Source organism: Oryx dammah, unplaced genomic scaffold (genome assembly GCF_014754425.2).
Source record: "Oryx dammah isolate SB20612 unplaced genomic scaffold, SCBI_Odam_1.1 HiC_scaffold_14, whole genome shotgun sequence".
Classification (NCBI taxonomy): Eukaryota; Metazoa; Chordata; class Mammalia; order Artiodactyla; family Bovidae; genus Oryx; species Oryx dammah.
Genome location: NW_024070198.1, coordinates 19,962,820 through 19,989,193, shown reverse-complemented (window position 1 = coordinate 19,989,193; position 26,374 = coordinate 19,962,820). Strand labels below are relative to the sequence as shown.

At 41.6% G+C, this 26,374-nt stretch overlaps 1 protein-coding gene across 1 annotated transcript in view; it reads right to left on the bottom strand.

Annotated features, from left to right (window-relative positions):
* The window catches only part of ABCC2 (ATP binding cassette subfamily C member 2), a 70,651-nt gene extending 48,907 nt beyond the window's left edge, over window positions 1-21,744 (bottom strand). The window contains exons 1-7 of the mRNA XM_040254206.1: window positions 21,567-21,744; window positions 19,296-19,469; window positions 4,425-4,550; window positions 2,558-2,692; window positions 2,243-2,350; window positions 1,773-1,828; window positions 340-574 (exon numbers count right to left, since the gene is read on the bottom strand). Coding sequence (XP_040110140.1) covers window positions 340-574; window positions 1,773-1,828; window positions 2,243-2,350; window positions 2,558-2,692; window positions 4,425-4,550; window positions 19,296-19,469; window positions 21,567-21,599 — 867 coding nt within the window. The 5' untranslated portion in view covers window positions 21,600-21,744. The remainder of the gene's footprint in view (window positions 1-339; window positions 575-1,772; window positions 1,829-2,242; window positions 2,351-2,557; window positions 2,693-4,424; window positions 4,551-19,295; window positions 19,470-21,566) is intronic.
* Window positions 21,745-26,374: the final 4,630 nt, after the last annotated feature.

Below are 26,374 nucleotides of genomic sequence, written 5' to 3'. Positions count from 1 at the left end.
AATGCACAGTGCTACTCAATAAATATTGTCAAGTGAATAAAAAAATAAATTAGCTAACACCACCAACATGCAAATTCTAGCAATGCTAAGGTATTGTTTTATTTTCCTACTAAAAAAGACATTGAGAAAAATTTCATATATACCCCAAAGGAGAGAGAACAGTACTACATTACACCCCCAAGCATCCATCACTATGGTACTATGATAGTATTGTGAATACTACTAATCTAAAATGCACTGCAAAGTGTAAAGTGCTGTAAGAACGTAAGGACAGAATCACCATCACCAGGACACCAGCGACGTGCAGGACGTTTGAACAGACACTCATGGCAAAGTTACCAGGACAAGGACATCTTGGCTTTGACTCTGGTTCTTGTCCAAGCCGTTCACGCTGGCTCCAGGGTTCCGCTTGGATTTCTTCTTCTGCCGCTTCTGGAACGCCCGCCTGGCCTTCTGTAGCTCTTCTGCCATGTACTTCTCAAACCTGCTGACTAGTGCCTTTGTTTTAGCCGCGTCTTCAATATCCCAGACATCTTCGAGCGTCAGAGGTTTCCTGAAGCCTTTCAGAACAGTGCTGGAACAAGAGTGAGCCACAGGCTGAGGCCCTGCAGAGGTGGGGCCAGAGGTGGTCACCTCTCTGCCTCTATCAAAACCATCCAGTTCCAGGATGGAGGGACAGAAGAATGGGGCTTCTCCCTTACCCTGCTACCCCAGCTCCTAGCCCTGGGAACTTGAAGGAGTGGGGAGAGCAGAAAAGGGAGCAGGTAGGGGTGATTGAAGGTGGGAGAAAGCAATACGAGAAAGAGAAGGGATTCTACTGGATGGAGAGTCAAAAGAGCATCACCTACCCACATCCTGCTCCTTCCTCCTCAAATATTGGCTGCCTCTCTGCCACCCTGGCATCCCTTGAGGGGCCTCCAAGAGGCCCTTAAGGAAATGAGCAGACCCAGAGGCCGCCTCTATACTGTCTCTCTAGATCAGGGCTTCTCAACATGGGATTCAAGAACATGGATGGAAAACAAATGATATCTTTATTCCTATTCACTTCTAACTGAAACACAGCCTTTCCTAGTTCTAATACGAATGTAGTCAACCAACTACAGTTGTAAAACAGAGTACTTGTGCCTTTGTTACCAGGAGACACCACAGATGTTTTCATGGCTCATGTATACTCATCACTGCTGTGAAACTAGAACCTAGCACCAGGTCTTGTTATTTAATGCATTCATAAAGAGGCACAAGTGTTACTATATCACAGATTTTATTTTAAAAGACTATTTAGGTAACTACATTTCAGTATATTTGTTTCCCTTTACAATTTCATGTCTTTTATTGTACATGTTTAAAACATTATCTGAGAAGGGATTCATGGGTGTTACCAGGCTGCCCAAGGGGCCCATGCAACTACAAAGGCCAAGGATGGCTGCTCTGGATCTCCTGGCAGCCCAGAACAGCTTATTCATCCCTTACCCAAGTCTGTGCCACACTCCTTGCCCCCAAATTTCCCTTTTCCTGTCCTCCTGCCTCCTTTTTCTTCTGTCTTTTTTTTAGTGTGTGCGGAATTCCCCCACTCCAGGCTACCAAAAAAAAAAAAAAAAATTCCCTCCTTCCTCTCAGTTTCCCCATCTGCCCCGTGAAGGGAATGCAATAAACTGATCTGTATATTTCAACATTCTCTGACTCTAAGTAGAGGAGAAATGGAGGCCATGGCAGGTACTTTTAAAACGAAGATTTGAGTGGTGAAGGATAGAGACACTCCAGGCATTTCCTACCTGTCATACCAACTAAAGGTGATACTACTCAAAAATGAAGCTGTGGTTGAAGGATTCTGCAAGACACACAAAAAAATCAGAAAGTAAATCAATTAGAAACAGGAATTCAATGAAACTCTAAAATCAGAAATTGATGTTTCTAAATGGATGCTGTGCTAGAAACTAGATATGACACTGAAGTGGCCTGTTCAATGTGTTTGTTTGAACACGCTAAGGTCACCAGTAGAATGATAATCAGACTTTTTGGCATAGATATATGAATTAACTGTCTGTGCTGAAGCTTGGTGGGTCAATATAAAAGCTAATGTTTCCAAATTCTAGTCACTTTGTGTCCTTATGTCACAAAATCGTCCATATTACTGTACTCTGGGCTTGTGGGACCTTCATGAGACCTTGACATCTCAAGGTTACATTTGTCAAGATACCATCCAATTAAATAACATATGAGGTGGTCATATTTCAAGTCTCACTTTTGATGAGTCATCTTTTTCTGAAAATGCTGAAAGGATCAGGACTAGGATCTGGAATGCGTAGAAGATGAAGTACACGCAGGAGTAGGCCAGATTAGAACTGCTGTCCTATGGAGGAGTAAAAACAAAGAAAATGAGCCTTTTATCTGAATTAAATATAAACAGCCCCTATGTATCAATGCTCATGATTAAAGTCTGTTATCAAATCCCCTAAATACAATTCTACCCTGGAACTCAATTTGCCTGATATCATTTACTACAACTTAGCAGCTGCCCAGGAGTACCTTCTAATGGCACCATCCCTCTCCTCCTTACCTTTAAGAGTGCCCGGATCAGAGTCTGAAATTGGAAAGTGCCACAGAGTATTGAGAGAATCCAGAATAAGGACAGGTACCAAGAGTCCTTCTGCACACACCATCGCCTGCTGTGTTGGATCAGTAAAACCAGGACCTAGATAGAAATTTACATCATGTTTTGAAAAAAAGTGTCACCATCCAAGGACAAGAGGCAAGAGAGGTGTCAGAGAACAGGGGGAGAAATGGAGGCTGAAGGGGGAGACTGTTGTAACTAATCTGATGCCAACTAGTACATTTCCTTCCCGATACCACCCAACTTTCTCTTTCAGGACCTGGGTGCTTTCTCTGGAATCCCCTTTCCCTATCCCATCTCTGATGCAAAGAACTGACTCATCGGAAAAGACTCTGATGCTGGGAAAGATTGAAGGTAGGGGGAGAAGGGGACGACAGAGGATGAGTTGGTTGGATGGCATCACTGATTCAGTGGACATGAGTTTGGGTAAACTCCGGGAGTTGGTGATGGACAGAGAGGCCTGGCATGCTGCGGCCTATGGGGTCGCAAAGGGTCGGATGTGACTGAGCGACTGAAGTGACCTGAATCCCATCTCTATTCACCACATTTGGGTGGGGAGTCAGCCAAGAACACAGAGGGTCACCCCCTAAATGGAGTAACTTTGGGAGCCAGAAAAATCTTTCCAAAGACCAAGAAAATAATTTTAGGCACTATAGCAATCAGATGGGGGAGGAACATCCTGAATAGGTGCAGGGTATAATAATATTAGACTAAGCAATTAGCAACAACAACAACAAAAACTTTGCTTTACATTATTTCACTTAACAATAATGAATTAAATGTTGTTTTCCTAGACCTAGTCCTGTGCTAATAAACTGGCATTTTGAAAACCGAGGCATGAATTTGAGGCATGTGTGAATTTCCACGGTATAAATACAAGTGTCATGGTGGATTTCAATCTCAGCCTCATGTCACCAAACTTGGGGTTGGGAAGAGAGGCACAGTCAGCTCTCTGAGTCCATTCCAGTACACTGCTGCCTAGACCTTCTCTGTTTCATAACAACAAAACAAAGTACCTGCAGGGACCAGGCACACCATGTTACCAAGTGAAGTGAGGTTGAAGGCTAGTACTGAGCCTGGTCTAAAGTGACCGGCTGCTTCAGTCCTGGCTGACTTGCCCTATGGGAATGTCGGCCCACAATTGCCAGGCATTCTGATTTTTCAAGATAGTTTAGGAATCTGAACAATTATGTTATATCTTCCTCTTTTAAAATGATGATAATGGGAATTTCCTGGTGGTCCAGTGGTTAGGACTCAGCACTTTCACTGCTAGGGATCTGGGTCCCATCACTGGTTGGGGAACTAGAATCCCACAAGGTACATGGTGTGGCCAAATAATAAAACAAAATGATGGTAGTAAATTTAATAGTTTTTTCCAATACTGTACAGCTCTCCCTCTCCCAGCCCCCAAAACCATGCCTGTAGGAAAGACATATTTGTCAAATCTATACAAACAGCTCTAGACTCAGTGATCTGTTGATTAAGAGTCACCAATCAATTTAAAAATAATGTTTACAATATTTAGAAAATTATTTTACATCAAGATACTTGGATTTCATCTGTGATCCTTAGATGGCAAGATATGAAGCCATAACGTACATATCTTAGTCATTAAAGCTAGTACTTACCCTAAGAAGAAAGCATTATAAACTCATGTTTAAAAGCAGATGAAAAGCTAAAATTTGTCTTACCGCATTACATAGGTCCTTTGAAAAAGGTAGATGAAGTTGAACTTAATCTCATTCCACAAGAGCAAATTTCAGCTAGATGGCTATGAGAAGATAAACAGGGTAGACCAGATGATTAGCCTTACCCATGTGACCAGGTAGAGGACTGGATTGGTATATCTAACAGCAGGAACCGTGGCTTGTCCAGGGTCTTCTGTGAGCGCAAGAACCAGATCTATGGCTGCCAGAATAAGAAGAAAGCCAACAATCACCTGAGAAGGCAAAAGACCACTGTTAGGAGGATATCATTCTTTAGAACATAATGGTTCCCAGTAATGGATGGTAAAAATGGTAGGCAGTGCAAGATATGGAAGCAACCTAAGTGTCTATCAACAGATGAATACATAAAGAAGTTGTGACTGATACACACACACACAATAGAACACTATGCAGCCATTAAAAGAATGAAAATTTGCCCTTTTCAGCAATGTGGATAGACTTGACAAGGACCATGCTTAGAGAAATAAGCCAAAGAAATAGCTGTATGGTATCACTTATATGTGGAATCTAACCAATATATCAAACTAGTGAATTTTTATATTATATTCTTTTCTGTTATCAAAAAAAAAAAAGCAGACTCGCAGATATAGAGAACAAATTATTGGTTACCAGTGGGGAGAGAGAAGAGGGGTAGGGAATTAAGAGGTATAAACTCTTAAGTATAAAGTAAGCTACAAGGATATATTATATAACACAGGGACTATGCCAATATTTTATAACAATAAATGGGGTATAACCTTTAAAACTGTGAATCATACTGTACAGCTATAATTTATATAACACTGTACATCAACTATAGCTCAATAAAAATGATAAACAGTGATTAAAATAACAAATCTTTCTGCAATAAATACATAGAGTTCAAGCAAAGGGATAAAGTTCAAAGTATGCTATGATAAGCATTAAGGAATGTTGAGTGTGACTCTTTTAAGGTTCATCTTTGGATGCGTCAGGTTTTGGTTGCAGCCTTAGGTCTTCACTGCGGTGTGAGGGCTTCTCTCTAGCTGAGCTGTGTGGGCTCAGTAGTTGCAGCTCACCGGCTTCATCGCCCTGCTGTATGTGGGACCTTAGTTCCCTGACCAGGGATCAAACCCACGTTCCATATATTGGAAGGAGGATTTTTATTATTTTATTTCCGGCTGTGCCGGGTTTTCCTTACTGCGGGCTTTCTCCAGTTGCGGCAAGTGGGGGCTGCTCTCTGGTTGTGGTGCGTGAGCTTCTCATTGCAGTGGTTTCTCTGGTAGTGGAGCCTGAGCTCTAGGTGCACAAGCTTCGGTAGTTACAGCACATGGGCTCAGCAGTTGTGATGCACAGGCTTGGAAATTGTGGTGCACGGACTTACTTGCTCCTCAGCGTATAGAATCTTCCCAGACCAGGATTGAACCCAGGTGTCTTGCATTGGCAGGCAGATTATTTACCATTGAGCCACCAGGGAGGCCCCTGGAAGGAGAATTCTTAACCACCAGGGAAGTCTCAAGTGTGATGATTTTAAAATATGTTCCACAAATTCCCTGGTATTCCTTCCTCCAAAAATCAGAGACTGGTTCTCCCTCCTCAGAGTTCAGAGTATGGGCTGAACTCTGACTTGCTTGTAATGAACAGAATATGGCAGAAGTGACAGTGTGCAGCTTCCAAGACTAGGGCATAGAAAACAATGTGGCTTCCTCTTTCTTGCTCAGATCACTCGCCACAAGGGAAACTTCCAGCCCCATCGTGAGGACACTCAAGTAGCTGTTTGGAGACCTCTACTTGGATAGGAACTGAGACCTTCTGCCAAAAGCCACGTGGGTGTGTCAGTTCAGAAGCAGATCTTCTTTCTAGCTCCAATCAAGCCTTCAGATGACCTTAGTCCCAGCCTGTGTATTAACTGCAGCCTCAAGACAGACACTGAAGTCAGATAAGTGAAGTGAAGTGAATTTGCTCAGTCGTGTCTGACTCTTTGCCACCCCATGGACTGTAACCTACCAGGATCCTCCGTCCATGGGATTTTTCAGGCAAGAATACTGGAGTGGGTTGCCATTTCCTTCTCCAGGAGATCTTCCCCACCCAGGGATCGAACCCAGGTCTCCCGCATTGTAGACAGATGCTTTACCATCTGAACCACTCCCAAATCCTTGACCCATGAAAACTGTGAAGTTAAAAAAAAAAGTGTTTATTCTTAAGCTACTTAGTTTTCGGGTAATTTATTGCATAGCAATAGGTAACGAATAAAATAGATTTGAAAAGGGAATTCCTCCACCCCAACTGGGATGGCACTGGTCCCCTCTCCTAGGTCAGTATCCCCAACTTTCTCACATAAACTTTGAAGTTAATGATTGCAACCATGTCAATATTTGTCTTATGAGGTCATACACGATACACATTGTTCTAAAGAACTTTGGCCCACCCGTCAAAAGGGAAAATTATTACCTCCATTGAGGAGGTCCACCAGTATCTTACTCCTCAAAATGAACATCTTTAGTATCAGCTCCCCATCTTCACCACTTCCTTTTCCCATCCATTTATGCATACTCATTCCATAAGCCTCATTCATCCAGAACAGTTCAGCTCAGACAACGATATCATCCCCCACCTCTTCTCCCCCCGCCCTTTTTTTTTAGCTGCCCTGCACAGCAAACAAGATCTTAGCTCCCAGACCAGGGATCCAACCCACACCCCCTGCAGTGCTAGTGCAGAGTTCTGACCACTGGACCAAGGAAGTCCCTGGGCCCTTTATAATGAAAACCAGCCAAGAAGGAAGGCAAAAGCACTGTTAATAAGTGCTATTACTTAGCAAGGTACAGAGTCAAAGACATGTTTACAAGGGGAATGCATCTTTCTTAAGCATATTCTGCTTTCCTCACTGGAGACTGTGAAGATTTTGGGGGGAAAAATCATAGCTTTTTAAACAATAATTTATGTTTGCCTTTAGGTAAATTAGGAGATAAAATAGTGCAAGCTAGAGCTAAAGCACTCACCCTTGAGGATGCCTGGATAAAGAGACTACAAACCAGCAGACCACTCCCCAGGCTAAGGAAAAGGAAGAAACCTTTGCCACAGGCTTACATATATGAAATTCATACAAATTGATTAGAAATACACTGAGCAGTCCATATCAAAAAGGACCAATTTACATTATCAAACATTCCTATAGGACTTCCCTGGTGGCTCAATGGATCAAAATGCAGGGGACATGGGTTTGATCCATGATCTGGGAAGACTGCACATGCCAGAGAGCAACTAACTCACAATTCTGAGCCCACATTCTAATTCCCGAGAGCTGCAACACCTGAACCCAAATGCCTAGAGCCCATGCCTTGCAACAAGAGAAGCTACCACAATGAGAAACCCTCGCACCACAACTAGAGAGTAGCCCTCACTCTCCACAACTAGAGAAAGCCCACACACAGCCCACACAAGATTCAACACAACCAAAAAAAATTTTTCTACAAAACAATTGAGTCCACATACTTTTTTTAAGTCCACATACCTTTAACCCAGTAATTTTATTTCTAGGAGTTTATCCTACAGACACACTCATTGCAGCATTGCTTTTGATGGCAGATAGTTAGAAACCGCTTGGATTTCTATCAAGCAGAGGATGTAAATTATGGTATATCTAAATAACAGCATCTCAAGTGATCGTTAAGAAGAAAGAAGCAGGGGCTTCCCTAGTGCCTCAGTAGTAAAGAATCCCCTTTGCAATGCAGGAGACATGGGGTAGAGCCTTGATCCAGGAAGATCCCACTTGCCATGGAACAAAGTCCATGCACCACAACTATTGAGTCTGTGCTCTGTAGTTTGGGAACTGTAACTACTGAGCCCATGTGCTGCTGCTACAGAAGTCTGTGCACCCTAGAGCCCATGCTCCACAGCAAGAGAAGCCACTGCAGGGAGAAGCCCGTGCACAGCAATGGAGAGTAGCCTGGCTCTCTGCAACTAGAGAAGAGCACACGCAGCAACAAAGATCCAACCCAGCCAAAGATACAAGACTGAAGCAGATCTTCAGTGCTAAAATGGGAGGACCTCCAAGACACAGAAGGGTGTATACAAGACTAGTACTAACATTTGTGTAGAAAAGTATACATCGGCAGGTGTTTATAAAAGCATGGGTTATCTCTGAGTGTATACAAGGAACCGGTATCAATGGTTGCCACCTCAGACAGGAATGAATGACAGGAGTATCATATATCCTTTTGCAGCTTTGGAATTTTGTAACCCTCTGTTACAAAATTATCTGTTCAAAAGATAAAAAGTAAATGAATACTCTCATTTTTAAAAAAATGAGCAAGTGACCTGAACTGACATGAACAGACAATTTAAAAATAAAGTATCAACTACAAATTGACACTTGCCATCTACCTTTGCAAGGATTAAATCATATACTGCTTCAGCTGCTGACTTTTAACACCCCCTGAGAAGGCAATGGCACCCCACTCCAGTACTCTTATCTGACAAGTCCCACGGACGGAGGAGCCTGGTAGGCTGCAGTCCATGGGGTCACTAAGGACTGATTGACTTCTCTTTCACTTTTCACTTTCATGCATTGGAGAAGGAAATGGCAACCCACTCCAGTATTCTTGCCTGGAGGATCCCAGGGACGGGGGAGCCTGGTGGGCTGCGGTCTATGGGGTCGCACAGAGTCGGACACGACTGAAGTGACTTAGCAGCAGCAGCAGAAGGAAGTTCTTGGTGGAGAGCAGAAATGAGGCACTCTGTGCTCAGGGTGGTGGTGGTGGGGAACCAGTGGAAACTATCTTCAGATACATAATTTTAGGAGCTGAATTTTATGAACCCTAATTCTTGTATCTTCTCATATCTAGAAAAGCACTAAAATCTTCATGGAGACATCTGCTCCTCATGACTAGAATAAACCTTCTGCAAAAAATATGTGCTTGATTGCATGCACTCCCACTTCACCAGAGTCACATATATACTGACATTCCCCCCTAATTCTTTGAAGCAGTTTCTCAGAGATATCTGAGATGTTGTCTTCCAGGCTATAGTCCTCACTTTGCCCCAAATAAAACAACTCACAACTCTCACATTATGCATTTCTTAAAAGTTGTATTCTTAACCACTTTTTAAAAATCAGTCACATTATTACAGCAATGCAAAATAAAACAATAGGATGTCAGTTTTGCATATAAAATTAAAAATATGTTACTCAGTGCTAGCAAAAGTACAGAGCTAAGCACTTGAACACACTTCCATGGTGAGATTATAATGTGATAAAGAAAACCTTCCTAAATTAAAAAAATTTTCCATTATGTTTCAAAAGTTTTAAGTTGCTTGTATACATTGATATAGTAGTTCTACTTCTGGGAATCTATTCTGAGGAAGTAATCTGAATTGCAGGCAAATATTTAAGTGCAAAAATGTTAACTGAAGTCTCTTTCTTTATAGTGAAGAATTTAGAAAACCTAAAATAACCCAAAACAGTGGTGTCAGATAATTTTCCAGCAAAAATCAATTTATTCAACAGAGGATTGCATTTTGGGGTCTGAAACCATGGCAAGCCACATGCAAGTGCCCCTCTGACATGGGAAGGAGAACAGTTTCATAAAGAGGAAAAGGAAATTGGAAGGGCTACAGTAAACAAGGAAGCCATGGTTTTTCTTTGGCCGAGTCCTTGCCTACAAAGAAGAGGCTTTCTTCTTCCTTGTTGGGCTCTGCTACAGTTACAGTGGGTGAGAACTCCCTCTTCTGGTTTTCCACCTACTTACGGAGGCTTGTGATTGTTATTTCTTTTTTTACAATTGAGAGAAGACACTACTACAAAGAGTTGTTAAAATAAGTTATGGTATACTCATGTGAGAAGGAAATGGCAACCCACTCCAGTACTCTTGCCTGGAAAATCCCATGGACGGAGGAGCTTGGAGCAGGCTACCGTCCATGGGGTCGCAGAGTCAGGCATGACTGAGCGACTTCACTTCACTATACTCATGTGATAAGCTATTTTTTAGTCATCAAAACTATGTTGAAAAATCATGTTTTAAGAATAATGTTGATAACACTAGGCAATGCTTTCAGTGAAGAATCTGGTCTCAATACAGAAGACCTGGGTTCAATCCCTGGGTTGGGAAGATTCCCCTAGAGGAGGGAATGGCAACCCATACCAGTATTCTGGCCTGGAGAATTCCATGGACAGAGGAGCCTGGTGAGCTATAGTCCATGGGGTTACAAAGGAGTTGGACACAACAGAAGTGATTTAACTTTCAGGTGCAAAAAAGTAAGACCATAACATTGCATTCAATGAATTCAATTAGGTTTTTACAGTATGCACAGAAAAAGATAGGAGTTTCCAGTTCAAGATATCAGGTTTATAAAAATACATTTCACTGTACAGTAGGTGCAGAGAAATACTGTTTGATTCCACTTATACAAGGTACCTAGAGTAGTCAGATTCATAGAGTCAGAAAGTATTTGGTCAACCCAATACATTGGTAGATGCCAGGGGCAGGAGGGAGTATGAGGAGAGGTAATGGGAATTTAGTGTTTAGTGGGGACAGAGTCTCAGTTTAGGAAAGTGAAAAATGCTGGAGATGGATGATGGTAAGAGTTGCACTTAGTACCACTGTACAGTTAAGTATGGTTAAAATAGTATGTTTTATATTATGTGAATTTTACCACAATAAAAAGCATTTAAAAAAAGATCAGGGTTAGTATACTTGTTTCCCAGCCTTTCCTGTCCCATTGAAATGATAGTAGAGAAATACCCAAGAAATAAATCCATGTAGTACTGAGACTGTGAATGGAAGAGGGTGAGTGAGCTTGGTAAACCAGGTAGTTTTAGAAAACAAAACCCAAATGTGTCAATAGCATCAGGTAAAAGAGCAGAGCAAACTGTGGTCTAAAATATACACAAGAAAAAGCAGTGAAAGGGGGCCTGAATAGACATCACTGGTTGCTATGCTGGTATCTTCTGTCTGCCCCTCCAGATTCACTCTCCACCGTTGTCCGTTAGAGCCTGGAGTGGTAACAGCTCACTGCTAAGCCCCAGGTCTTTTTGTAAATACAACCTCCTCTCACCGTTTTACTTTGCCTCAGCCATCTGCCTCCTGTGAGGACCCTGACTGGTAGGGTTGCCTCCTCAAAGCCATTTTCTTCCTAACAGAACCCCCACTTTTGTAAAATATGAACCTACTCAGCTCAGTCATAGGCTTGGGTAGAAACTGCACCTATCTCCAACCTTATGAAGTGAATTAAAATCAATTCTGGTGATCCTGTTCCTCTGGCCTGGGACTGCTTTTGCCACAGACATGTGACAAAGTTGAGGGGCAGCTTGTGGGGACTGTCCTATGTGAGCTTCTGAAAAAGGTTTCCTTCACTGATCAAAGTGATACATAGATCCAGAATATGTAAAGAACTTTTTATAACAGCAAAAAAAAGATACAAATAACCCAATTAAAAAATGTGTAAAGGGTTTATGCAAAGAATAAAATTTTCCAAAGATGGTATATAAACGGCCAAAAAGCAGATGAAAAAAAAATGCTCGACATCATTATTCACTTGGGAGATGCAAATCAAAACCATAATGAGATACCACTTCACACCTACTAGGATAGTAGATATATTATATTCTCCATCAAAAAGACGAATAGCAAGTATTGGTGTGGACAAGTGTTAGAGCCTATATTGTACACCTGAAACTAATACAACATTATAAATCAACTATGCTCCAAAAATTTTTTTTGCTGGCAGGAATGTAAAAGGGTATAGCCACTTTGAAAATGTTTGTCAGTTCAAGATATTAGACATGGATTTACCATATGACTCAGCAATTCTATTGCTAAGCATATACATACTCAAGAAAACTGAAAACCTATGTCCACCCAAAACCTGGTACACAAACGTTCCTAACAGCATTTTTCAAATAGACAAAAGCTGGAAAAAACTCAAATACCCATCAATTGATAAGTGGATAAACAAGAGGTCAAATCTGTAAATTGTGTAGTCTATAGCCATAAAAAGGAATGAAATACTGATACATGAACGAAGCCCTTGAAAACATAACGCTAAGTGAAAGAAGCCAGACACAAAAGGACAAATACTGTATGACTGCATTTGTGTGTGAAAGCTGCTGCAGTCATCCTGCAATCATGTGCTGGCTTGATAACTGGCTTGATTTGCTGAGGTTATCAGAAAAAAAAAAATCAACCTGTTGATATTGTTGAATTGCTATATTAACAAATCCAGGAGGTGCACTGGACTTCCTGTTTTATAAGATAATAAAATGTGTTACTTAAGCCAGTAGGCATAACTTGCAAGAGAGAGTTTTGACTTACTATTCTTTCTAGTCCACCCTGGCAGAGAGAGTGGAAAACAGGACAGAAGTGAGTCTCCACTGATGTTCTGTGAACTGGTACAGTTATATCTGTCACTTTATGCTCTCACTCACCCCAAAACCATCAGGCAAATCCATAGACAACTATATTCCACCAGTACCATTAAGCTGGCCAAAACAGAAAGTGAAAGTGAAGTCGCTCAGTCGTGTCCGACTCTTTGTCGGACTCTCTGCGACCCCATGGACTGTAGCCTGTCAGGCTTCTCCGTCCATGGGATTTTCCAGGCAAGAGGGCTGGAGTGGATTGCTATTTCCTTCTGCAGGGGATCTTCCTCTCCCAGGAATTGAACCCGGGTCTCCCTCATTGCAGGCAGACGCTTTACCGTCTGAGCCACACAGAAGTATTTGCTAAAGAAATTGAATCCTTCTGGGAGGAGGATAGGGCAGGTAACGGTGCTCCAGAGTAAATGCATCTTCATTCGGCAGTCAGAGGAGGAGAGGTACCCCCTAGCATCCTGCTCTTGAGGGAAGCCAGTGAGTACCGACAGTTGTCCAGGACTCAGAGCTCACAGGTAGTCCTCCCATCAAGAAGAGGACGCCTGGGGAAGTCGATCTAGATATTGCCAGGAAACCTACTGCAGCCACACGTTCATTGACTTAGTCCCCTATTTATAAGTGCAAACAGAACACCAATAAGCACCAAAAGCTGAGAGAAATCAGTACTAGTGAAGAAGACAGCCAAGATAGTGAAACAGAACAACCGATTCAGAGATGGAACAAACAGAGATTAAGTGAAGAGAATTTTAAATTATTTTAAAATTAATGTCCTGTAAGAGACTTGAGAAGATGTTCATCCACTAATTTGTTGCTGTCAGAAAAAGGTATGTTCAGAGGGTTTCCCTGGTGGTCCAGTAATTAGGACTCTGTGCTTCCACTGCAGGGAGCACAGGTTCAATCCCTACTCAAGGAGCTAAGAACTCACAGGCCACCCTGCTTGGCCAAATTTTTTTTTTCTTGTTCAGGAATTAAGAATTTGATTATTGCTAAAAAAAAAGGCACTTTAGGATGGTTAAAAGAAAAAAATTAGGAAAATCTCTCAGAACACAGAGAAAAAGAAATTCTAAAAAGAAGTTGAGGACTTCCCTGGTGGTCCAGAGGTTGGGAGTCTGCCTGCTAACGCAAGGGACATGGGTTCAATCCCTGGTCTGGGAAGATTCCACATACCATGGGGCAATTAAGCCCATGCACTGCAACTACTGAAGCCCAGACGTCCTAGAGCCTGTGCTCTGCAACAAGAGAAGCCACAGCATTGAGAAGCCCAACACTGCAACTAGATAATAGCCCCTTCCTCACTGCAACCAGAGAAAGCCCATGAACAGCAACGAAAACCCAGAGCAGCCAAAAATAAGAATTTTTTAAAGTACCTTTAAAAAAAAGTTGAGAAGGAGGATCAATTTGAAGAGTCCAATATCTAAAAGAAGTTCTAAACGTCTTTAAAATTTTTAAATTAGAGGAAAAAAATGAAAAGATTAACATAAAAATTTCCTAGAGATAAGAAAGACATGAGTCTTTAGATTAACAGTGTAGAATCCATTGAATGAAAAAAGACCCATGTAAATATGCTCATGAAATTTCAGGACATCAAGAATAAAGAGCATAAAAGTTTCTAGAGAGGATAACAAGGAATGAGAAGAATTCTAACTTGGTAGCACAAGATTTGAGGAACGAAACAGCAACATCTTTAGAGTTGAAAAAAATGTTTCAACCTAGCATTTCATATCCAGATCAACATTTTCAGAAAGCAGGGACCCAAAGACTTTATTTACTATTGTTTTTTTCTGAAAATTTTATATGAGGCTGTTCTCCAAGAAATTTGGAGGCACTAATTTTCTTGTCTTACACAAAGGGGCTCAAGTGGAAAATACAATGAAGCATGGTGACTATAGGTAAACAATACTGTACTGCATATTTGAAGTTGCTAAGAAAGTAGATTCTGAAAGTTCTCATTACAGGAAAAAAATTTTTGCAACTGTGTATGGTGATGGGTGTTAATTAGACTTACTAGATCATTTCAAACTTATGTTGTACACCTAAAACTAATAATGTTACATGTCAATTGTGCCTCAGTTTTTAGAAAGACTATAAACTGAAAAAAATTTCATTTGATCTCCAGAATTTATCTTCTAACAGCAAGTTTGTCATACACAGCACTGCGATTATGGTCAAAACATTGTATTACATGCTTCAAAGTTGCTAAGAGACTAGATCTTAAATGTTCCCTGTTTCTCACACATACACACAAAAGATAATTTTGTGACATGATAGAAGTGTTAGTTAGCCAAGGATATCGTGGTAATCATATTGCAATATATAAATGTATCAAATCAATACATTGTGCACCTTCAACTTATACAATGTTATACCTCAATTAAGAAAGAAGAAAGGAAGAACTAGAGTCTAAAATTGATGGGAAAAAAAGGGCATGGGGAGGGGAGTTCCTTGGCGGTCCAGTGGTTAGGATTCTGGGCTTTCACTGCCATGGCCCCGATTCAATCCCTGGTTGGGAAACTAAGATCCTGCAGGCCACATGGCATGGCCAATTAAATTAAATTGATGGCAGATTTTTAGGTATAACCTACAGAAGAACAGAAAATAATTAAAGGACTGAATTAATAGAGAATATAGAATGAAAGGACTGAGAGAAAGAAGGAGAGAGGCAAAGGAAGCTAGGGAGTTGGGTCAATGAATAAATTCTTTGTCTTTTATAGAGGACATAAATAGATCTTTATTGAAGTTGATGGATCAAGAAACACAGAAAGAAAACATTATTTGCAGATACAGAGGTAGCCATCAAAAATAATTTAAAATGGCAGACTCTGGAGAATAAAACTAGAAGGTAGAGGGTCGAGGGAAGTGTTTTTTTCATGTCTTTTTTTTTTATTTAGTTTTTTAAAGAGAGTAAAAGGAAACATCCCAAAATGTTAAAAACAGAAGTACAGAGTAATAACAATTATCAATGATTTCATCCTCTATTTCTCTAGAGTCAACAAAATTTTTACAATAATCACAGTCAATCTTTCTATAGAGATGCATTTTTTATAATCAGAAACAATTTTTAATCCCATTCAAGGGAACATTATGGTTGTTTAATTATTGCTGTGGTTGTTCAGTCGCTGAACTGTATCTGACTCTGTGACCCCATGGACGGTAGCCCACCAGGCTTGTGTGTCCATGGGATTTCCCAGGCAAGAACACTGGAGTGAGTTGCCACTTTCTTCTCCAGGGGATCTTTCCAACCCAGGGACTGAACCTGCGTATTTTGCATTGTGGGCAGATTCTTTACTGCTGAGCCTCCAGAGAAGCCCTGTTTAATGATTACCAAGTCCTTAAATAGGCTTTGCACTCCATCTCTGAATCACTGGAGAGGTTTCAAGTGCACATGGAGTTTACTCAACTCAACTTCCTAAGGGGACACAACCTCATTGGTATTATATTAAAAAAAAAAAGTGGTTTGGCTATATTTAATATCTTTCCACCTCTGCACAGTCTTCCTTTCCCCAGGGCTTTATGAGAGCACTCTGATTGAACCTCTGACCCATTACATAAGGTGTCTATTTTCATCACTTCTCTGGCAGACAAATGTATAACTTCAGTTTCAACATTTTCAGGAACTATATCCCCCAGCAGACCATTCTACTATCAGACAGTTATTACTATTAGAAAGTTCTTCCACCTTTGTAATGGTCTTTACAACTGAACTTATTTAAAACCCTCTCAAAGAAAAGTCAACTGATTAAGCTGTCTCAAATTTAAGTTCTTAAATTTTGATACAGCTGAATGGAAAATAATTTCTATATCTTTGATTTTCTTTAAACTTACATAAGAATAAAAGATAAAAAGCTAAATCATCCACACAAAAAAGAAAAAGTTCTGCATGTTTAGCTAAAATTAGCTCCCTCAAACAACCTACACCAACTTAACTTAATCTTGCTGACTGACACTTTCAGAATGAGCTAGACAATCTCCTATGTTAAACTTCTACAAATACTTGAAGATGACTTCCATATATCTCACTGGCTCAACAATAAGCCAATTTTTGCTGCATATCTGACCTCAGCCCATTTTATAACCTCTAGAACAAAACTCCTTTTTTGTTCCTCTAGGACTTAATATGAGCTCATTCACTCATTCATTTTTAATTCATGAAATCACCTGCTGAGCACAGGGTTCCTTTAGCAAAGGGTGCACCTTTAAACAAACTGGTAGTCTCTCACCAGGTTAGTCAAACAAATTGACTTAGTCCAGATAAGATAAACACTGCACTAATGACCAAACAACAATAACAGTTTAAGAGAGTCAGAGGGGATTTCCCTGGCAGTCTAGAGGTTAAGATCCCATGTTTCCAATGAAAGAGACGTGGGTTCAATTCCTGGTGAGGGAACTAACATCCCTCAATCCCTGTTAGGGAACAAGATCCCATATACCAAGCAATGCAGTGAAATACTTTTTTAAAAAAAAGAGAGGAAGAGAGTCAGAGAGGAACAGCCCAAAGGCAAGTAGAATAGGAAGTAAAGAAATGAAGTCAAGCTGAGGATTGAGCCAAGAAAGAAGAAGGTGAATTTCACAGAAGCAGTGAATTTTTATTTTCTGAAGACATACTTTGGACTGTTTCAGAGGAATCTTGAAATTTTTAACAGGAAGCTAATCTGTACCTTTCACTTTTAGGATGGAGGACAAAAAAAGTATAAATTATAAGCTATGAGCAAGGGTGAGTGGATCATTAGTTATAGAAATTAAAAGAAAAAACAAATACACTGCTTTTATTTTTATCTATTGAGTTTTATCTAGAGGTTTGTGTTATGAATGTTAAACAAAATGTGATATAGTCATATAATGGAATATCATGGTTAAGCCTTGAACAACATGTATGAACCTTGAAAACCTTATAACAAGTAAAAGAAGCTACTCAATCATATTTTGTAGGATTTCACTCATACGAAATATTTAGAACAGGGAAACTGCAGAGACAAAGAGTAGATAATTGGTTGCTTAGGGCTAGGGGAAATGGGGAGATATGGGTTAATGAACAAAGGACTTTTTGAGGGGGGAAATATTCTAAAATTGACTGGGGTGGTGGCTTACACAGATCATGAAAATACTAAAAAAATTGTATTTAAATGGGTAAAATTGTATTAATAAGATATGTGAGTTATTTCTCAATAAAGTTTTTTAAAGTTAATAGCTATAAGAAATGAGATACTGATTTACTGATTATCCAACCTTTGCTTAGAAGCTCCAGAAAATGATAGAAGCTCTCTAACTTAACTGACTAGCCAGAAGCTCTGTCTCATCCCCAAGGTACTGAAGCATGATGTTTGATGTTCAGAGTGACCCACTCTTGATCCCATTCCTATTCCTAGAATGGATTTATACCAGCGTTCAGCAAATGCCATGCCAAGTGCTCGGGCCCTGTGCCAGGCACTCAGCTCTACAAGGGAGACAGTGGCTCTGCTCCAAGCCCTCCCAGACTGTTCCTCTATCCGGAGTAGACAAGGCCTGCCACCACCTCAGAGAGTCCGTGCAAAGTCAACTTCCTCTGGACAAATTTCTTCCTGCCTTCTTTTTAGGCTGCAACAACCTGGGTTCATTGATCTGTATGCTCGTAGAACACCAAATCTAATTTGTCTGTCTAAAATCCTATTTAATAATCAGGACAAGATAGAAAAAACCCTAGTGAAAAGCAGCAGGTGATAGTTACTAAGAGGGAGTTTTACAAGCTCAATTGAAGATATCTCAGTTCCCACAAGTTCTTCTCTGCACTGATCAGTGCAGCCTGCTGGGAGGCACCTACACTCATTCCTCCTGGGCTTTCTCCTGCAGCCCCTTTCCATTATTTCCCTGCTATGGCAGGCCACAATGAGTACATACCCATCCTTCCTCTACGGTGAGCGACCACCCAGACCCAGGGTTGACTCTGGGGGCCACGGAAGCCCTATTTCAGATCCAAGTCTGGGGAGAAGAATGATGTTCGGATTGCCTGAGTGGTGCAGACAGTTTTGGTAGTTCATTTTTACCTCATGGTAGATGTCAACTGAATTTTAGTCTCCTGATTAATTAGAATAGCTTGAAGATACATACATGCACTTCTCAGGTGGCGCTAGTGGTAAAGAATCTGCCGGCCAATTCAGGAGACACTAGAGATGTGGGTTCAATCCCTGGGTCAGGAAGATCCCCTGGAGGAGGAAATGGCAACCCACTCCAGTGATCTTGCCTGGAAAATTCCACGGACAGAGGAGCCTGGCGGGCTACAGTCCGTGGGGTCACAGAGAATTGGATACAACTGAGCACACACATGCAGCAAAGACAAATAATCCAGTGTTTGCTTCTCAAATGCTGAAAAGACAGCTATTCAACTGACTGATTACTCGTCATTGGTGTTTCTGGAGTCCAATATCCATAAGACTTCAGAGTCATTCTTATGCAAAAATCAAAGTAATCTTAACTAGGGGATATGGCAGGGGTCAGTGAGGCACAGGGCAGGTGGAAGCAGGGGCGTCCGGAGCACGGCTCTACCTGAGACCGCAGAACCTGGGAAAACCGGTACAGACAGGGAAGACGACGCTTGAACCACCGAGAAATGTCCTCTATTGCACACTACAAAACTCGTTTGAAAATAGTAGATTTCCCTTACCTGCTTGGCAAGGTAGAGTTTGGTTATAGAAGATTTCTTGGTCCTGGATCTATATACATGGAGAAGCTGCCAAGGGGCCAGGAGCCAAAGGAAGCCCAAGGGAATCCACACCAGAACGGTCTGCTCAAAACAAAGTGGCAGGTCCACCTCCGGGCTATCCAACAATGAGGAATTCTGGGGCATCAAAATGGAATGACTGTTGGATATATGCATTTCTGAAGAGAGAATACCAACCCCCAGCCCACTACCACCCCTACCCTCACTTCCAAACAGTTCTATATCCCTATTTAGCCTGACCCTTCAACTAGCTGTATTTTCCTATCCAACTCCATTGATAGAAACATCACCATTTAATGCCAGTTGGTGACTTTTCTGACCAAACCTCTAAAAACCTTTCTTTCTGCGATTCTAAGTGAATTTCTCCACCAGCTGTACAAATAAGCTGTGGGAAGAAGAGGGACCATTCCACAATCCAAAGAGGAGAATAATCCTAGGATATAAAAACTCATTCTAGTTTTTAGCACTGACCGAACTCAGAGGCAAACGCCAAACCTGCCGGCAGCAGAGTGCTTAGTTACACCAGGGCAATTAATCTCCTATGGCCCCAAGGGCTTAAGTTGGAACCTGAAGGGGTCTTAGGCTAATGAGCAGCAGAAGCACATTGGAGGGAAGGCTTATTCCCAGCAAGTTTCCTACTAGACTTTGCATCCTGCAATAAGCAGAAGTATCTTGTGAGGTGAAGGTGGGGGCACCTGTTCTTGGATCTGAGTCATGTAGATCTTCCTCTTCTTGCAAACATTTTTTGCTTTGTACAGCTGTTTGCACACTCTTTAAAGACTGAGGTTCCCTGACCAAGATGATCTGTCAAATGATTCTCAGAATTCTCTTGAGATGACTTGGTGCAATCCTGGGGCATGGTAAGCCCCTCTTTCCTGTGGTGTACATGATACTGTGCAGGGCCCGGTGGGGTTCCTGGGCACAAAGCCTTATAGGAAACAGCCTTCACTCAGCCTCCAGAAACTTCCTTGAGTTCCAATGGGCAGATTCAAGCAGTTTATAATTAGGGAAGGGAAGGGATGCGAGATAAGAGGGAAAACAAACTGGTCGAGCTCAGCCGTGGGGAAAGGTCCTTGCTTCCCCATCAACAGATACACACAACAATATCTTTGAGCTATTTTGCAGATACTGAAACCCCCTCCAGGTGGGAGAAGTTAATGATTAAAGATAGCATGCTGCCCACAAGCATGCAGACCCCAGGCCAGCTGGAGACAATGCCGTTTTCCACTTTCCTCACCACCCACCTATCAGGAGAATGTCCAGGAGCTGGTCACATCCTCTTTGAACAATTACTATAAAACTTTTCACTGTCTTCTGCAAGGTGGGACACATGGTTCTGAGAGCAAGAGCCCACTGTGGCCCTCTTTGCCTGGCAAAGAAAGAAAGCTATTCTTTTCTACTTCACCCAGAACTCTGTCTCTGAGATTCAATTTGGCACTGCTGGACAGAGAAGCTGAGCTTTCAGCATCATCCACGTCTGGGCCTCGAGCACCTTGGGGCCCAGTTTCTTTCTAGGATGGGAAGTGCTGTCCACGTGCTCTGCTATCTCATTCCTGCTCTCCTTGTAAAATTACCTAACTTGAGAATGTGAAACAATTACCAAGATGATTAAGCTAATTTAACAAGCACTCCAGTTGATTCTGACGCTAGGAGTCTGCCAACCAAGCTTTCTCAAAATCCCTAAATTTCTGTTTCACTAAACCATGTGGTACTGTTGCTCACCCTGTCTTTGAATTCTCGGCTCTAATGGTTCAAAAATTGTCTCAGTGCTCTTCATGCCCAAATTTGCATCCCTAGCCTCAACTTCTAGTCCATCTCACTAATTGCCAGTTCCTTTAGAACATATCAGTATCATATCAACATTTCTCAATACAACTCAAACATAGATCATCTCTTCCTCCTCCTACTCCACAAATAATTCCTCCTAAGATTAATGAAGAAGCTTTTCCCATATTTCTCTTTAGAGAAGGCAATTTTGCAGCTACCTATTCTGAGAAAAGAGTCTGGGATGCGATAAATGTATTTAGAAAAATAAATACATTATCTCACCCAGATAGAATATGACTTATCTTTAAACAAACAAGGAAAAAAACCCTGAGCTTTAGACAAACTGCATATCTAACTTTTCTAGTTCTTATTAGTGGTCACTCTAGGCTAATCTGCTACTTATTCTGAGCTGAGAAGAGTCAGTGAGAATAAGTGTGATTTACTTACCCAAAATGTAGAGCCACAGAAAGTATCCAGCATGATTCCTGGATCACTTCTGGGATGAAGACTCTTGTATGACTGTGCTGTTTCTTATTGATTCTTTTCCTCAGAGAAGGTAGAATGCCAGTTTCAAGAGATTCTTTATCTCCTATTCTGATGTTCCAACAGCAGGTCTTCTGACCTTTTAACTCAACAATTTAATCGTTAACCTTGCTCAGATGTGTATTCACATTACCCCAGTAGATAGACATGTGACTAAAAAGCCCCAGGGACAGGTAGACACACCTGTTTCCAAAGTACCAGAAGCCTCTATCAATTCAGTTCAGTTGCTCAGCTGTGTCCGACTCTTTGCAACCCCATGAATCACAGCACGCCAGGCCTCCCTGTCCATCACCAACTCCCGGAGTTCACTCAGACTCACATCCATCGAGTCAGTGATACCATCCAGCCATCTCATCTTCTGTCGTCCCCTTCTCCTCTTGTCCCCAATCCCTCCCAGCATCAGAGTCTTTTCCAATGAGTCAAGTCTTCGCATGAGGTGGCCAAAATACTGGAGTTTCAGCTTTCGCACCATTCCTTCCAAAGAAATCCCAGGGTTGATCTCTGTCAGAATGGACTGGTTGGATCTCCTTGCAGTCCAAGGGACTCTCAAGAGTCTTCTCCAACACCACAGTTCAAAAGCATCAATTCTTTGGCACTCAGCCTTCTTCACAGCCCATCTCTCACATCCATACATGACCACAGGAAAAACCATAGCCTTGACTAGACGGACCTTAGTCGGCAAAGTAATGTCTCTGTTTTTGAATATGCTATCTAGGTTGGTCATAATTTTTCTTCCAAGGAGTAAGCGTCTTTTAATTTCATGGCTGCAGTCAACATCTGCAGTGATTTTGGAGCCCCCCAAAATAAAGTCTGACACTGTTTCCACTGTTTCCCCATCTATTTGCCATGAAGTGATGGGACCAGATGCCATGATCTTCGTTTTCTGAATGTTGAGCTTTAAGCCAACTTTTTCACTCTCCTCTTTCACTTTCATCAAGAGGCTTTTGAGTTCCTCTTCACTTTCTGCCATAAGGGTGGTGTCATCTGCATATCTGAGGTTATTGATATTTCTCCCAGCAATCTTGATTCCAGCTTGTGTTTCTTCCAGTCCAGCGTTTCTCATGATGTACTCTGCATATAAGTTAAATAAGCAGGGTGACAATATACAGCCTTGACGTACTCCTTTTCCTACTTGGAACCAGTCTGTTGTTCCATGTCCAGTTCTAACTTGCTTCCTGACCTGCATACAGATTTCTCAAGAGGCAGGTCAGGTGGTCTGGTATTCCCATCTCTTTCAGAATTTTCTAGTTTATTGTGACAGAATGTGGTCCACTGGAGAAGGGAATGGCAAACCACTTCAGTATTCTTGCCTCGAGAACCCCATGAACAGTATGAAAAGGCAAAATGATAGGATACTGGAAAGAGGAACTCCCCAGGTCAGTAGGTGCCCAATACGCTACTGGAGATCAGTGGAGAAATAACTCCAGAAAGAATGAAGGGATGAACCTCTATAGATGGGTTTATACCTAAAAGGAACCACTGAAAGATGTCAGTAGAGCTGGCTGACAAATCAGGAGTGGAGGAGAGTTTCCTTCTCCTGAGGACACATGATCTAAAAAGAGAAGCATTGATGGAAAGGCATGCACCCCTAAATGTGCCATCGCACTTCTGCCTTGAGGTCTTAGAGTTTATAGAAGTGTGAAATATCCTACTTCTCTGCATTTTTGATTAAGAACATAGAACTTAAAACATGGTTAAAAATAGTGTAAGGGCTTCCCTGGTGGTCCATGGTTAACAGTTACCCTGCAATGTAGGGGATGCCAGTTCGATCCCTGGTCCAGGAAGATCCCAGAGCTGCAGAGCAACTGAGCCCATGTACCACAACCACTGAGCCCAAGTTCCAGAGCCTGGGAGCTGCAGCTACTGAGCCTGTGCACTGCAGCTACTGAAGCCCACATGCCTAGAGTCCATGCCCCACAAGAGAAGCCACCGCAATGAGAAGCCCACCCACCAGCCCTGCTCACTGCAACTATATATAGCCCACGTGCAGCTACTAAGACCCAACATAGCCAGGAAAAACAACTAAACTAAAAATAGTGTAAAGTCAGGTTATAAAATAGCAAATCCAAATGTGAATCTACATATGATTTATGCATCCATGCAATAAAATGTTGTGGGTGTTTTTATTTTCCTTTTTGCTGGTATTTTCTGTTTACACAATTGTCAGGAATTATTTGTGTAATATCTTTAAAGCAAATTTTTTTGTGTTGTGGTAAAAACTGTGTAATGTAAAATTTACCATCTTAACCATTTCTATGTTGAAGCTGAAATTCCAGTACTTTGGCCACTTGATGTGAAGAGCTGACTCATTTGAAAAGACCCTGATGCTGGGAAAGATTGAAGGCAGGAGGAGAAGGGGACGACAGAGGATGAGATGCTTGGATGGCATCACCGACTCAATGGACATGAGTTTGGGTAAACTCTGGGAGTTGGTGATGGACAGGGAGGCCTGGCGTGCTGCAGTCCATGGGGTTGCAAAGAGTCAGACATGACTGAGCAACAGAACTGAACTGAACCTTTTCTAAGTGTTTCTAGACTGAAACTCCTTGGACATTCCCCATTACCTGCTTCCTCTAGTAAGGTAAATGTTCTTTCAAAAACTAGGACATTCTACAATAATGGCAGCCAGACATGCTTACCAACATATTAAAGTGCAAACACCATCATTGGGAGGATTAAGTGGAACCATTTTGGTGGTCAACACAAGAAAGCCCTTTGTTCTGTGGTTATATACTCTACTTTAATGTACACATACATATGTGTATAATTTATACTATATTTTAATGATTGGCCTAAGGTTAAATATAATTTGGTTATTCAAATTCACAAATGATAAAAATATTTGCCACTAGTACCAGTGGATATGTTCTGGGCTATTAACACCTGAACGATGTATATAGTTTATTTGAAGTCATTTGGTTATCTTCTGAGAAGATAGCTGTGAGATGAACTTCCACACTTTTCTGTGTGTTATAACAACAGAGAATGATTTAGGTCTTGGAATGAGATCAGATCCAGGATCAGATAAAGGCATGACATTAGCATAGTGGTTTTTGGCACAGTCCTCTGACCATACTAACAGAAACAAGCTGGAAAGATGACATCATTATATAGATTTTTAAAAAACTCACCAGTGAGGATACAAAGAAATCTACGTGAACCAAACAAGAGATTGCTTTCACCCATGGGACAAATCAATCTGACCCCTATATTTTTGTCTGGCCCTGGAGCTGAGACTGATTTTTTCATTTTTAATTATAAAATGTGAAAAAGACTCTTCATTATGAGAAGTCTTTCAATAAGAACTACTTAATTTGGGGATTTTCTTGGTGGTCCTGTGATTAAGACTCTGCTCCCAGTGCAGGGGACCTGGGTTCCATCCCCGGTCAGGGAACAAGATCAATCCTACGTGCCACAACTGAGATTTCTCATGCCGAAGCTAAAAGATTCTCCCATGCAGCAATAAAGATCCTGTGTGCTGCAACTAAGACCCAGCACAGCCAAATTAAAGAAAAAGAAAAAAGAAAAGACTGCTCAGTTTTGCCTCTTGGGTCACAAAGCTCCAAATATTTACTATTTGACCCTTTAATGAAAAGTTTGCCAACAAAACCTCAGAAACAAGACCTTTATAAGACAGAAGAGAGCCACAGCAGCCTTCATCTCTGCTGAAATGCAGCAGGGAGGCGAAGTCTACCATAAAGGGGGTTGAGGATAGATCAGTCTACTTTCTAACAGACTTTTCTAGGTCTTTCGTGGGGCTGACAGAAAGAGGAGCCCAAAAAGAGTGAACCAGGAGAAAAGGGGGCAGGGCACAACCCTTCAAGAATGGCACAGTTGAGCATAAACTGGTTAGAACTGATCAGGTCCAAGATGGCAGAAGATTCAACTTCCATTAGACCTTAAGCCTCATTATACCCTCACTGCAACATATCAGCATGCTAAATAACATGCCCACAGGTGCCATGACAGTACAAAGGCCAACCATAAAAGGCCAAAAGCATTTCCCCAGTTCCTGGAAATCCCTGCCCCTTCTCCAAAATAGTTGGAAAAATCTTCCCACTCATTAACCTATGAAATTACCCAGTCTGTAAAAACTAACTACCCCATATTTCAGGGTCTCTCACCTTTTGAGATGAACAGCATTCTGTCTGTGGAGTATGTATCTCTAAGTAAACCCACTTCTTACCTATCACTTTGCCTCTCACTGAATTCCTCTGTGCTGAAACATAGAGAACCTGAGCTTCATTAAGTCCTGAGACCAGGTGTGCGATATCAATTAAAAGACAGTGGAATTTGAGTCCTAGCCTGTGGGTTCAAGTCCCAATCTTGGTTTTGGCTGGGTTCGAGTCCCATCTGAGTTGTGCGCTTTCAAGACTGCACAATCCCCAACTCTTTGCCACACCAGCCTTATCAAGTGCTGAGAACAGTACAACAAAATGGAAGGAGGCAGTTAGGAGAGCTGAGAGTAAACACTGAGGTTTTCTAAGCTTTCACCCAGAGAAAGTTAAGGCAGATGCAGAAGAGCTGAGAGAACCCCTCTAATGCAATTCCACCTTCATGGGATGTAAGATCACCCCACCCAACCATCCTTGGAAGGGGCAAGTGGGGGATGGAGGGGTAGGAGCAGGCAGCAGGGCAGAATATGTTGTAGAAAAATAGAAAGTAGGAAGCAGCGATGATAGCAAACCACCCAGAAAGCTTTACCAACTTTC